General features: G+C 35.4%; 1 protein-coding gene across 1 annotated transcript in view; it reads left to right on the top strand.

Moving 5' to 3' along the window:
• Positions 1-11171, top strand: part of LOC149791626 (26S proteasome non-ATPase regulatory subunit 3-like) — a 42676-nt gene extending 31505 nt beyond the window's left edge. Inside the window, exons 8-11 of the mRNA XM_089970182.1 lie at positions 1817-2040; positions 2613-2768; positions 6043-6093; positions 8349-11171. Coding sequence (XP_089826308.1) covers positions 1817-2040; positions 2613-2768; positions 6043-6093; positions 8349-8426 — 509 coding nt within the window. The 3' untranslated portion in view covers positions 8427-11171. The remainder of the gene's footprint in view (positions 1-1816; positions 2041-2612; positions 2769-6042; positions 6094-8348) is intronic.
• Positions 11172-15329: the final 4158 nt, after the last annotated feature.

Raw genomic sequence — 15329 nt, 5'->3', positions numbered from 1 at the left:
GACACAGAAGAAAAAACAGTAGCAACTGGATTTCAGTAAGTTTATATGGTTGCTAAAGAACATATCTCCACTGAGAAGTATGTATTCTATTAGTAATTAATCAGTGTTCTTATTGAGAACAAAAAATGAATTTTTAATTTAAAATTGGTTACAAATGCTACTTGTACCTGATGTGTATTTTCGAAAGGCATCCAACAGGATAAAATTATTTTTAAAAATTGATTTTATTAGAATACTTCTGTTTATTGAAAGTTGTTATCTATTGACAGTCTACTGATCTTGTAAATACTGTCCCGCATCAAAATTGAAGATTACCCCTCCCACACACACACACACAAATAAGTTTTAGGCAGTTTCTTCTCTAATTACATTTTTAGAACTTTTTAACAGGCAACAATAAGCCAGTATTGTGCTGATGTGCTGTTGAACCATAATACATAATAATGGGAAAAAGAACAATACATTATGCTTCATGAATCACTTATTAATTATTAAAGACCAGCTTGCAAGTAATGTTATTTAGTGGTGAATTTTCCTAAAATGTTGGATAGGTTAGTGGATTTTGCTTGGAATTCTGCTCAGTGGTATCAACTGAATCAGTTTGAACAACCACTTACATTTTTCATTGAAGATTGGAAAATATGCAAGGATGACATGCAGTGTTGCCAGCCATCATGATTTTGCCTGAACCATTCATATTTCTAACCTCATTCAAATTCAGTATTCAGGTCAGAAATAATTGTGTAGAATCAAACAACATGATCATCACTGGCATTTCTAGATCATGAAATGCTTGTAATTTATCACTGTAATATTCTTGTGATGGCATACTCTGGCATTTGATTCAAAAATATATTTAATATCAACCAATTAGATACATCAGTTTTGTGCCCTGGTTCACCTGAGAAAGTTCAAGAAAGATGTTGAACTGATATTAGCCAAGTTGAATACTCTAGACATTACATGAATACCAAATCTATGCAGTCTTCTCTCAATAGACATGGTAGGAATGATGACTGTATGAAGCATGCTTCAGCCAACAATCCTACTTTTAATCCTCAAGATTTAATGCTTGAATTAAATTGCTGGAACATTTCCAGTATTTTTTATGTGGTTTGGATGGACTTTAGTTTCTCCATGTCTGTGGCATAATATCCTTTTTTGTTTTTAGTACAGCTTGTATTACTAACAAGAGTAACAAACATCCTTATGAATATTGGCATTAAAACTACAGATTCAGTACTACGATCAAGTTGACATGTCAAGTGAGGCAGCTCAGTTTTTAGTAAATACCTAGACTGTACAGTTATCATCTGTTAATATCATTCCCCTAAGGATATTGTATGAAACAATAATAAAAAAAGTTTTTAAAACAGAAATCTCCACAATATATTCCTCTGTTAATGTTTCAGATGTTGATCTGCAAAGATTTTAGATCAGTATGTTTACAATGGTAAAAGGACCATGAATAGCTATATCTTTTGAGTTATGTCTTCCACACTTGTTGATTAGTCTCACTTAAACTCTCCAAGTGTACAGTGTTTTCAGTGGTGTGATTATGTTCATGTTCCAATTTATAGCTATTGGCCTTTTAAGTGAGTAAATACGGTACACATTCATTATTAATCCTATGACTTCATTATGTCAGGCAGGCAGTTTCCTTTAACAGTACTCAATATTTATGATCATATTGTTTGTCTGAATAGTAAAACTCACCAGCATAGTTAACAAAAATCATTTTGTATAATTTTAATGATTAGCTTACAAGAGTATTTGACTGCTTTTGCACACTGCCTGTTTTCTTCCATTGTTTCAGCTGTGAGATCTGGAGACCTGCCTAACTTTAATCAAGTCTTGACTAAATATGGTGAGAAGTTCCAAACAGAAGGTACATACACACTTATCATCCGACTTCGTCACAATGTGATCAAGGCAGGAGTTCGAAGAATCAACCTGTCCTACTCCAGGATATCATTGATGGATATAGCGCAGAAACTAGCATTAGATAGTCCAGAAGATGCAGAATATATTGTAGCCAAGGTAATTAGAACCTGAAGTTGGTGGAAGCTGAATCCAGCTTTCTTTAAATGAGGTTTATACACCTCTTGGACTTAAAAAGAAATAATGAACATACTTTACTTAGGTTTTCCCCGATTTTCATGAAAAGGTAATATAGTGATTGAAAGATTCAAGACAATATTTGCATAGTAAAATCTCTGCAATATTTTATTGAAATGATAATTGCCAACAAATGTACAAATCATGAGAGATTATGCCATTGTTTTTCCACTACTCATTCTGCTGTTGAATTGATCTCCAGCCTGTTTGACTGAATGCTGCAAACATTGTGATGTTTGAAGAACCATTTTAATAAATTGATTACAATACTCAAGATTTTTCTTTTTTTCAAGGAATTTTGTTGTTAGATTTGATCATAGCTTCTAATGAAGAGGGAGTGCATATAAATCAGGATAATTTTTACATTTTGTGGATTGATGCTGCTAAATGTCTTTGGGGTCTACTAATTTTTAGATTTAGAAGGATTTAACATTGATATAATCATGATTGAATTCCATTCATGTATAGAAGGTGTATGTTCTCTCTCTTTGCAGGCAATTCGAGATGGTGTGATAGAGGCAATAATAGACCATGAGAAGGGATATGTTCAGTCAAAGGAGACAAGTGATATCTATGCCACGCAGGAACCCATGGCAGCTTTTCACCAACGTATCACATTCTGTTTAGATATTCATAATCACTCGGTTAAGGTAATTCCCTCCCCTTGTTTCAGATCAACATTGTAAAGAGGCTCATTCACTCTATATTTTTTTTCAAATAAGTATTATCTGATGAAATATCTATTTGAACAAGTTTAATGCTTCCATAGTGTATAAAATCTAAATATTCTTTTAATGGCAGTAATATATGTCTTCCACTGTTGCATTGCATACCTTTTGGGAGCTTGGGGGTGGAGCGGTCTAAGGTGTTTGCCTTACAGATTACTGGTATCTCACCATTGTCTTACTGGGTTCAAGTCCCAGCTCAGCCAGTGTGGGTATCTGAGAAAGCTTGCCAGTGGCTGTCAGTGATTCTTCCAGCGGTTCCCCCTGGTTCTTTCTCCACCAAATAAATTTGCCACCATGTATAGCCAGCCTATCATGTGCTGAAAAATAGCATTAAATGAAAACAGCAACAAAAAATGTTCTTATACATGATTCCCTCCTACCAAAGGCTCTTATTTGTCGTATTCGGTTGTCCATTGTGTGCGATGACAGTGACTATGGTTGTGAATCCTGAGTCCAAAGCTGGGTGCACACAGGATGTTAAAGGTTGGGCATGGGAAGTAAGTAGACATGATGGTCTAGGATGCTGCGATGTGCTATTTTTCTCTCGTGGCTGTGAGGTATTGGCAGAGGTCATCTTCCACTGGTTCAACAGCCTTTGCAATGAGCATGCACCAAGTAGACTGGTCTATGACTTAGGCTTCCAGCTCACTGGTTTGGATTCTGCACCCTTTCAGGTTACACTTTAGGTTGTCTATGTACTTTTTCCTGAGGCGCCCTCATTTCTGCTTTCCCTGCACTTGAGCTCACCATAGAAGAGCTGTCAGAGTATTCAGATCTCTATCTGAAGGACGTGGCCAGACCATCTGTACTGGGCTTTCAGAGATCTATGTTCTGTTCCATGCTTATCTCCTGGATTTGTCTCAAAGTGAAGATCATGTTGATTTTGCTGTAGCCTGGATGAAATCCACACTGTGATTCAGGTAGCAGTTACTCTTGAAATAATTGAAAGATGCAAATGCTTCTGTGTAAAGAATCTTGAATACCTCAGTAGGGATTCCATCTTTACCTGGTATTCTGCCACAGTTCATCTGTTCAGTGGCCTTCCACACCTCCTCAGATTGGAGCAAGGCTCGAGAACAGAGAAATGAACCTAGTCCTATTCTGACACCTGTATCACAGTCCACATCCAGTTTACTTCCTCTTCCTCTTAAATATGTGTTTGCAATCAGACATGTACTATTTCACCTGAAAAAGTTGCCTTGGCTATTGGATCATCATGTATATTTTCCTTACACGGATCAGATATCTGATTTTCACCAGCACCCAAGGCTTAATCAGAACTGGTATTTGACTGGAGTCCAATCCACCAACCCAAGCCACCCTCTTTTCTGTATGCCATTGTATAAGATGGGCTGCGCTGCTTACCTGGAGCCAGAGGGCGTACTGGATCTTGGTCATACAAAGAAGCATCCCTTTATTTAAAAACTTAGGATTTTGGGCATTGTTTTTTTTCTTTTAGGGAGTGTTAGCCTTATAGGATCACTGTGTATTTTGTCTCATCAGACAATGGGTCAGTAGTAATGCACCCTTGGGGTAAGGTATTATTCATCATCTCTTTGCTTTATGTGGAACTTTTGATCCTCCTATGGTAAGAAAAGGGCTGTATTCTTGCAAGTCCTTTTGCATCAATAATTAGGAGGACTGTGCTTCATACCATGGTAGCAGAGCGTGGTTTACAGTTAAGTGGTGATGATGACTCATTTCGCTTCTATACCTATTCAAGTTTCTGGCCATGAATAAACTCCCTTCAGTAGCTAACTTTATTTTGAGATTCCACGTCTCAGTCATATCTGTGTTACGGATGACTTCTTGACCAGTTATGGTTTTAAGGTATTTCCTCACTTAAGGAACCTTCTTATAATTTAGTCCATGAAATTACAGTTACTGCTACTTATTGGGCCCAACGGAAGCTTCATCCTTTGATGATGTGATGAAAGCAGCCTTCGGAAAGTCTCAAACTACTTACGCAATTTACCTTTGATCTGGCACACCAGTGCAAAGGCATCTTTTTAGCTGAGCTCATTTGTGACATCACAACTTGTGACACAATATTCAGTCAGCTTATGGTAGTGAACATTCCTTCTATAAGGGTGGTGCATAAATTGTAATATGATCAATTTACTAGACCATCAGCCTCAAATTTAGCAATGCAGTACTGGCAGGAAATGTATTACTGATTTTAAAATGTAGATGGAGGAGGGGCAGGGTAAAACTTGTTTTTATAATGTAATACTTACCTACCACAATTGCAAGGGTTGTCTTCCCTGGTACTCTGTCCTCTGGAGCCAATTAAAGAGAAAGTAAACAGGATGTGGGTTGTAATGTAGGTGTTAGACAGGGACCAAATTCTATTCTGATTCTAGAGTCTCGAATGATAATAGGAGGAAGGAATCATGTATATTGTGTATGATTTGTGGATTGGACAATGGACTTGGTATCCTGGAAAGGTAAGTATGCAGAAGTGATAGTTATGCATTACATTATTAAAATTAGTGTTACCCCCCTCCCCCAATCCCCCAAAACAACAACACATTTCAGAAGAAAGTTGTAAAGATGCAAACACTTCTTATAAATAAACTTAACATTTTTTAAAAGTAAATTGCCATTGCATAATTTCTTATTGATATGACATGTTGAGGCAACGAATGCATTAATTACATGTTTATGTGACAGTCATGCACCATATGCATTATTTGTTTATATGACAAAATTGAAGCACCATGTACATTGTATGACACATTCAGGCATTATATGCATTAATTGTTTATATGACAATAGTGAAGCACCATGTACATTATATGACACATTAGGCATTATATGCATTAATTGTTTATATGATTTTCAGGCATCATATGCATTGCTTATAAGACACAAGCAAACACTTTATGCATTATTTTTTATATATGACAGTCAAGGACCATATGCATTATATGATACAGCAAGCACTGTGTGTTAATTGTTTATTGAACACTTTGATACAACACAGGATAGCACTGTGTGTGTTAATTTATATGACACAAGCAAGCACTATATGCATTGTGACATCGGCAAGCACTGTGTCTGTTAATTAATTGTTTATATAACACTTGTTGATACAACACAGTCAAGCACCATATTCACATATTTTGTCCCATGGATTCATATGTAATTAAAGGAGTCTTACAGTTTACTGAATTTTCATGCATTCAATTTTCAGGCCATGAGATTCCCTCCAAAGTCATACAACAAAGATTTAGAATCGGCTGAGGTAAATGTTTGATAGTTTTCTTGTTTTAATTTTCTTGTAACAGCATCAGATCTATGAAGCAAGATTGTCTTAGGTTCATACACTTTCTTTGTCTTGTGCATAACCAGATGCGTAAGCTGTACTTGTTATATCTAGTTTTAGTATTATGCTTGCTGTAGATGAAACCAAAATTTAATGTTATATCTAGTTTTAGTATTATGCTTGCTGTAGATGAAACCAAAATTTAATGTTATATCTAGTTTTAGTATTATGCTTGCTGTAGATGAAACCAAAATTTAATGTTATATCTAGTTTTAGTATTATGCTTGCTGTAGATGAAACCAAAATTTAATGTTATATCTAGTTTTAGTATTATGCTTGCTGTAGATGAAACCAAAATTTAATGTTATATCTAATTTTAGTATTATGCTTGCTGTAGATGAAACCAAAATTTAATGTTATATCTAGTTTTAGTATTATGCTTGCTGTAGATGAAACCAAAATTTAATGTTATATCTAATTTTAGTATTATGCTTGCTGTAGATGAAACCAAAATTTAATGTTATATCTAGTTTTAGTATTATGCTTGCTGTAGATGAAACCAAAATTTAATGTTATATCTAGTTTTAGTATTATGCTTGCTGTAGATGAAACCAAAATTTAATGTTATATCTAGTTTTAGTATTATGCTTGCTGTAGATGAAACCAAAATTTAATGTTATATCTCGTTTTAGTGTTATACTTGCTGTAGATGAAACCAAAATTTAATGTTATATCTAGTTTTAGTATTATGCTTGCTGTAGATGAAACCAAAATTTAATGTTATATCTAATTTTAGTATTATGCTTGCTGTAGATGAAACCAAAATTTAATGTTATATCTCGTTTTAGTATTGTACTTGCTGTAGATGAAACCAAAATTTAATGTTATATCTAATTTTAGTATTATGCTTGCTGTAGATGAAACCAAAATTTAATGTTATATCTAGTTTTAGTATTATGCTTGCTGTAGATGAAACCAAAATTTAATGTTATATCTCGTGTTAGTATTATGCTTGCTGTAGATGAAACCAAAATTTAATGTTATATCTCGTTTTAGTATTGTACTTGCTGTAGATGAAACCAGAATTTAATGTTATATCTAGTTTTAGTATTATGCTTGCTGTAGATGATTTAATAAAGCTGATATGAGTGAAAAAGCAAGACATAGCAGGCACTTTTATGCCATGATCAATATTTCAATTAAGATTTTAGTTAGAAATCTTTTAATGCGAGTATGGATTTGGCACCCAGGCCTTTGCCTTCTTAACTCAACTGACCATGGACTCGTACAAGCTCATAATATGACCTAATGGCCCTCATGCATTGTGTTTTCATGAATTATCTGATTTTATTTTGTTTTAATATTGTTTTTTCTTTTAAATTTAACAGTTTGTCAGGAAATCAACATTCCAAATACCTATCCATCTTTAGTAGCCAAAGGGCAACCTACTTGAAAATTTAAGTGACCTTTTCAAAACTTAAGGTCACCAAACCCTAATAATTTCATCACCTCAGATATTGGAAAAGAAGACTGTAGAAGATGACAAAAAGTGTATTTTTTTAAAGGCAAATTAAAATGTAATAATAAAGAGCATCTGGTTTATTTTAGTATACCTGTGCCTGTGTGTGACAGAACTCTCCTCATTTATCAGCAGCTCTGGCCAGCTGTTAAAATGTTCATTTGGAATTCTCTGAACCATCTCTTTTCATTATATCTGGCCTCAGATTTTACTGATAAAAGGCCCTAACATTCATTTTCTTCAGCAGTTAGTTTATATTACTGAAGCTTTAGCCATATCTGCATTTGCTTGTTTAATTTTACTGCTGACTAAATTTTCCATAGTTCACATCATACCATTTTTCAGGATCCATACCATTAGCAAAGGTTGATTGCAAAGGTCATGTGTTGACTGATCACATGTAGTCAGTAAGCCAGGCTGATCACATGTAAAAATGGTGACTGAGTGTTTGAACAGGCAGTGTTGCAGTTAAAAAGGGATCATGCTTTGAATTAAATTTTATGTTCCAGAAGTGGTATACTCTTCTAATTAGAAAATTTTGCTGCCATTTTCAAGTTGCCACATATTGATTTTGAATGTCAGCAAAGCTGGCCTGTGAATGTTGCCCAATCCAAATTTTTATTATCAACTGCAGCCATACTTGTTGCAACTTGGGAAGACTGAATGAGATTTGTGTGTAGTTTCATTGATAATGTTTTCTGGTTGATCTTTGCAGGAGAGAAGAGAAAGAGAACAGCAGGAGTTGGAAAGTGCCAAAGAGATAGCAGATGAGGATTTTGATGGGTTCCCTTAATGATGAATTCCATTATCACTTGGTGCAAACCCAACAAACAACTCTGTACTTGTCAGGATAAATTTGAGGATTTGATTCCAGTTGGACCTAGTTTGGACTGCATTGTCGGGATTGACATTAACTTTGAAATTTACTCCTTCCTTCTGTGCATTCTGACTCGTGCAATCAGTTCACAGTAATCAGATTTAAAGTGTGTTCGTTAAACATGTGACTTTTATTATCACTTGCTTTTTGTAGAAATGAACATTAATTTGGGCCTATCCATTCCTTCCATCATCTTTTTGCACAATATCTCCCTGAATTGTTGGATTTCAACCAAATTAGGTATGCAGCTAGATACTAGTCCGAGTTCAGAAGTTTGCATTATATGTCATCATTTAGCAGAGTTATAGGCCTTAATTTTCTAACCCACCAACTTTCAGTTCCATAAATGTATCCAGTTTTGTAGAAATAGGAGGATGTTAAATTGGGGCTGCCCTTCCAGCTGGCTTTCCATCTCTTTTTTTTCTCTTCTGTATAGTAGCTCCCTTAATTGAATTTCAACCAAATTTGGTATGCAGCTATATATTGGCGAGACCTTGGCCAAGTTTAATTGTCCCCAGTCTATATCATTTGCAGGTTTGTAGCCCTGGTTGTCAGACCCACCTACTTATGTTTCTGCATAGTAACTCCCTTAATTATTATTGAATTTTAACCCAATTTGGTGTTGCAGCTTATCAGCATTCAGCATCATTGTTTAGCAAAGTTATCGCCCCTGATTGTCCATTTTGCCCATGGCCACTGAATGCTGGACCCACATTTTTATGTAGTTTTACATTGATGGGACTTGCTTGGGTTATGCTCTAAGTGTTCTTTGTCGTTAGTAGTGTCTACTTGTCAAATTTACCTTCACACTATATTGTATCTGAATTGTCTCCTAGCCTCTTCAAAATTACACTCCCCTTAAAAGCTTGCAACAGCAGTTTTTGGAATTATCTGGTTTAAATTTCATGAAATTTTTAAAGACTGTTCATATATAAAATGGCTTTCTCCAGAGACTGGCCACATAAGTTGATCCCATTAAAGTTGTACTCGTACTTCTAAACCTGTCACCTCTAGAAAAAGCACAATTTTTTTTTAGTCTGTGCTTGATTTGCAGTAATTTCACCTTGAATAAATATATCTTGTGTTTTGTTATATTTATATATAGCTAAAATTTAGGAATGGAATGTATTGGTTGTACAAGATGGACTGTTAAATGAAGAACTGAGTCAAAGATTTACAGAAACATAACTTATCAGTGAGATTACACAACTGTTAATAAAGAGTTTTATTGACTGCATGCATGGTAGCAATAATTAATTGATTGAAACGTTGTATTCCCAAAATGTCAGCTAAATATCAGTTCAAAGATTAGTGACAAAATAAGTGAGGCAGGGGACAAACAGTGACCTAGTGTTGTACCTTAATCCAGGAATCACTGGTTTCCTGAAATTTTTGTCCTTGTCTCACCAAATTTTGATCTTTTGGGGCCCCTGGACATGCCTTTCCATTATAAAAAAATAGAAAATATGCTTACAGCTGTTCTTTAATGAATGTCCATCCACGTCTGATAGCAATAGTGATTGCCAGAGTTGCTGAATATGATAAACTTTGTAAGATGGCAATGATTATCCAATTTAAAACAATGTATCAGACAGTGAAAACATCAAAGTTTTGTGGAAATTGACATAGTTGCAATGTAAAGTCTGTAATAACTGCTAATATAACACATTTTCAATGTTCAAATCACACCAATGACCAGGAATATTTAATTTATTTTGAGTTTGAATTAATGATAAAAGAAATTAAATTTATGCAAATTCACAATTTGTCATTTATTTGATGATTTCTTAATTTGGAAAGAAAAGTATTTAGAAAGCATGGGTACTTATTATAATAAATACTAATTGTAATGAGTGAACACCAAAGTTAAATGAGATCAAGGTCTGGAACAGAATATTCCATGGTGTAGCTTATTTATGGTTAAATAGATAGTCAAACATGTTTTCATGAGTTACCTGACCAGATGATAAAATGTTTATTGCAATTATGTATTGTCCAAGAAAAATGTGATGGTACAGTGCAGATGACAAAGTTAAGGTGGCAAAACTGTTAACAAGATTATCTCATTTTCTTCTTGCACTAATTTTCCTTTGCCCCTTTTAAAATGTTGTGTTTACCCCAAGTTTGAAAAGGGAGGGGGGCAGTGTCCCCTGCCCTTGGAGTCCTAGGTGCAGCATGTCGCCATTAAAACTAATTAAGTCAGTTCAAGTTATAGATGAAATAATATTTGACTCTTTTTCAAGGTTGAAATGAAAAATTTATGTACAGTATATTTTCCAACATCTTATCATTTGCCATTGCTTTGTAATTGTTCTTATATGCATTTATTGACCATCTGTCTATTTGACAGGGCATGTTTAGACCCGAGTCAATTCAGATATGATGACATACAAAGAATGTTTATCAAACATACTTAGCAGGTTGTAAATTTTTATTGTTTTTGATGGCTGTCTATATCTATAACATGAAATACAAAATAGAATGTTTTACATGTATAATAAAGCCAGGAAAATGTCATTTAATGCTCGGTTTCTTTTCCGACACACACGCACATATATATGTATGTGTGTGTATGTTTACCTTGTGTCCTTGTAAGTTTTAGTTCTCGATAAAAATATATAAATGAACATGAAATTATTAATAAAATGTTGTTCAACTTTCTTTTGTCACTTGATTTTGAAAATTGCCAATATATAAGTTTCCCCCCTCACGTCTAACAATTTGTATCCAAGTATGACTTCATTTTGGCTTAGTATGGTTGAAACAATTAACTACATTATGAATGCATTAATCATTTTGCAGTTTCAATCCACACACATCGATGCAAAAAGACATTTTATTTAAAACGATATTTACTTGCTAAAAGTTACTTTTAATCTTCATTGGTCATAAAAGTTATTAGTTTTTTACTGCTTTTTTTTTTGTGTGGGTCAATAGGTGTTGTATCCTAGGTTGTGTATTATGATACACATCAACCTATGGCAGAGGCAATGATTTAATCTCAAGGTTTCTGGGGCTGAACACATTTCTTTTTCATTACTGGTCATGGACCAAAGCATTTATTTCTCTACAGATGATGGACCAGAAGACCTTAAAGGATGGTCTGTTGTTTGTTGTCCATCATCTGTCATCCATTTTCTACCCATCTGTTAGCACAAGTTCTTTATTTCTATGACTAAACTACATGGAGGATTGCCGTGAAACTCTACATGAGCATTCTCACTCCATGGTCTTGTTAGTTTTATATGAAAGTATTGCCACTTGGATGTCCAGTATGGTAGACACAGTGGCCTTCTTGAAAATCTTAATACTAATTCTCATGATTGGATGGTCATATCAACATGGGATTTTCACTAAAAGACGTTTTTTGATGTCTGGTTTTAAATGAAATTAGTACCAGTCTGACGTCCAGCTGTGACCATTTTGAAAATCTAGTTATTGCTCATTCTCCTAAATGAATAGTAATATTGCTATGGGGTTTTCACCAGAAGACTATGATGTATAGATGGTCCAGAATAAAAACAGTTTTGCTCTGACGTCCAGTACGTTCTCAATGGTGGCCATCTTGAAAATATTGTTCTCACTACCATCCTGAATGGATGGTTGTATAAACATGTGATTTTACTTAACTTCTTGTGACGTCTCCTGATGCCATTTTAGACATTCAGTATGCCTGCTTCAGCAGCCATCTTGAAAATCTTTAGACAGTAAATTGGTCAAAAACATTAGGATAAGTTTCTCTGCCACCACCACATCCAGTCTTACTGGAAAGACAGAAAACATTTTTTGTGTGTGTGTTTGTCTCTATATATATATATATATATGTGTGTGTGTGTGTATATATATATATATATATATATATATATATATATATATATATATATATATATATTATATATATATATATATATATATATATATATATATATATATATATATATATATATATATATATATTAGACAAAGGGAAGCCACTCTTACAGGTTAACTCCCCTAGACACATTGGGTGGGTACTGTTTTGCACAGTTTAAACCAGTTTTTCTTTTGTAATTCATGCTATTAAGATGCCCTCCATAGAATCCATATATGATTTAATCTTACTTGAATTTGGATGCTGTACTTGTCAACTAATACACTTCTAATGCAGTTTACATTATTTTAATGCACTTGTTTGTTCCTCTTCTTCATTATAGAGATGATGACATCCAAGTGCAGTAAGTATAAACAGTTGAAAGTCATGGAGGATTGCATGTAATGTATGAGCATTTCGGTATGAAATACTTGGTCTGACCTTTTGGAAAAGCAGCTCAAGGGCTGCAAAAACATCCATGTTCATATTCTTATTAGTCACATAGGAACATCAAGATATCCTCTCCACCCCTCGTGTATCTGCAGAAACAGCACCAGAACATGTTGTATCCATGAATACAGTACAATAATTCATTATTCTCATGGATGATGTCAAGATGTCCTCCCCCACCCCATGAAGATGCAGAATGGTGCTATAACATTGGTTTTCATGGGTGATGTCGAGATGCCCTCTTAACATTCCCACCATCCAGATGCAGAAACTGCACCTCAACAGGCTTCATCCATGACACCAGTAGAAAGCAAAACAGGCACTTCCAATTAGGCCATGGATTCGCATGAGTATTTCTAAAAAGGCTTTGTTTTCTGTATGTTGATGAGTAGAAATGGCAGTTATATATTATAATCCAACTGGGGATGAGTCTAGAAACCCATGAACGAATATAACAATGTTCATGAGGGTTGGCATCCATGCTGTACTGACAGTACTACTCCAGGAGGCTGAGCTGCAAAGCATATATGTTTGGAATGCTGTTCGACTGCCAACCAACTGGTCCAGCTGTGTGATTAAACTATGAATAATTACATTGGTTAGGAGTCTCATCTCCAGCTGGTGAACTAGATGTCCAGACCACCTAGCTGTACAGACTATTGCATCAGCCAGCTGGATCTCGAGGCATAAACTGTCTTTTTATGACTGCTGAGTCTGTTATCTCATAGACTGGCAACATGGCTGTCCAGACAGACTGCATATGTCCTAATGGCGAGTTGGCTGACTGATTGACCGGATCAACCATTTCTATGAATCGTAGTGAACTGGTGGTACTTATAAAGCTCTCTGATGAGCCAAACTGGCTATACTGGACTGGCATTTCATAATGCAGTCACTAATGATGGCATATGAAAAAAAGACAAAAGGCAAACTGATGATGCATACATGTCATCATTTCCCATTGATGAAGTGGATATGCCGGAACATGCCCATCTGACAATGGATAGGATGGAATTCAGTTCAAGGCAGCATCAGACGAAATATAGGAGACTGTCTCCATCAGAATACCATCCTCCTTAACTCTACCCACATGACCAATGACATAAATGTAGATGATGATAATGACACATTCATAATTCAGAATCTTGCCACAATTATTAAAGATTGCAAAAATTACAGTGTGTAGCAGCAATTGTGATCCTAGTAACACAAAAATTTCTTTATGGTGAGTCAATTGCATGCAACTTTCTCACCCCAGTGGTAAAAAATCATGTAAGGATATATTTTCTTTACATCTACCTTATCTAGATATTGATAAAGTACACAAACAAGTCATTAACACCATGTTAGATTTAGGAATGTTGTTTTGACTTCCTCGCTACTTAGTGCATTTGATGACTTTTGCCATTAAGTCAAAAAGGCTGCATAAGATAATTGTTGTATTCCTATATGCTCCCTCCCAATCAGTTCTCCACTTCTTTGAGGGTGTCAAATTGAGAAGGTGAGAGACACAAGAATTGCACTTCATTTTTCAACTTTCTTGCCACAGGGAATGTACATGAGAAGGGGCAAATGTCACTAGAGAACTCACATTAGTGATTTTCTGCTTGTAAAGAGTGGTGTTAAGAGCATGATAACCATGCAAATGACTCCAGAACATTTCAGGTTGAAATCCAATGGCAATTGAGACCTGTGATAGAGATGTGATGAATACGTGATCCGTCTTGACACGTCCTATGCATACTTCCATATACCGATTCATAAGGCCCCAATATTAGGCCTTGGACCTTCACTAAGAGTTCAGAATGTCTGCTGCAGAGACAATAACATTCCTGCACAACACTACAGTTGAACAACCCCTTACTTCCCTCATACTTCCCTCATTGTGTGGTGGTGGATTTATGTAAAGAATTTGGACCCTATCCGGTCCCATCTAAATATTTTGACCATTTAGATATGGAACACTTACTTTTGCAGCTCATGCATCTGAGAATGCATCCATCAAAATATTGTTTAGATAAAGTTTCTTGCAGCTCCACAGTCTACAAAGTGCATGGGTTGACCTATTACAATGTCAGTCTACTATTGGACCTATTAAAATGTCAGTCGGGGCCCCGAGTGGCCGAGTAGTCTAAAGCGCCATCTCACCTCTGTCTACGTAGGTTCGAGTCTCGGATTCGGCCAATGTGGCTATGTGAGAAAGCTTGCCAGTAGCTTCTTAAGGGTTGGTGTTCTTTCCAGGGATTTCACAGGTTCTTCCTCCACCATTAATACTGGCTGCCATGTATAGCCTATCATGTGCTGAAAAATGGCGTTAAACCCTACAACAACAACAACATCAGGCTACTATTGGACCTATTACAATGTGGGTATGTGAGAAAGCTTGCGAGTAGCTTCTCGTGGGTCGGTGGTTCTTTCCGGGGTTTTCCCAGGTTCTTCCTCCACCATTAATACTGGCTGCCATGTATAGCCTATTGTGTGCTGAAAAATGGCGTTAAACCCTACAACAACAACATCAG

Source organism: Sinohyriopsis cumingii, chromosome 9 (genome assembly GCF_028554795.1).
Source record: "Sinohyriopsis cumingii isolate HCF-2022 chromosome 9, ASM2855479v2, whole genome shotgun sequence".
NCBI classification, from domain to species: domain Eukaryota; kingdom Metazoa; phylum Mollusca; class Bivalvia; order Unionida; family Unionidae; genus Sinohyriopsis; species Sinohyriopsis cumingii.
Note: the sequence above shows the minus strand (reverse complement) of the source record. Positions and strands in the feature narration are given on the sequence as shown.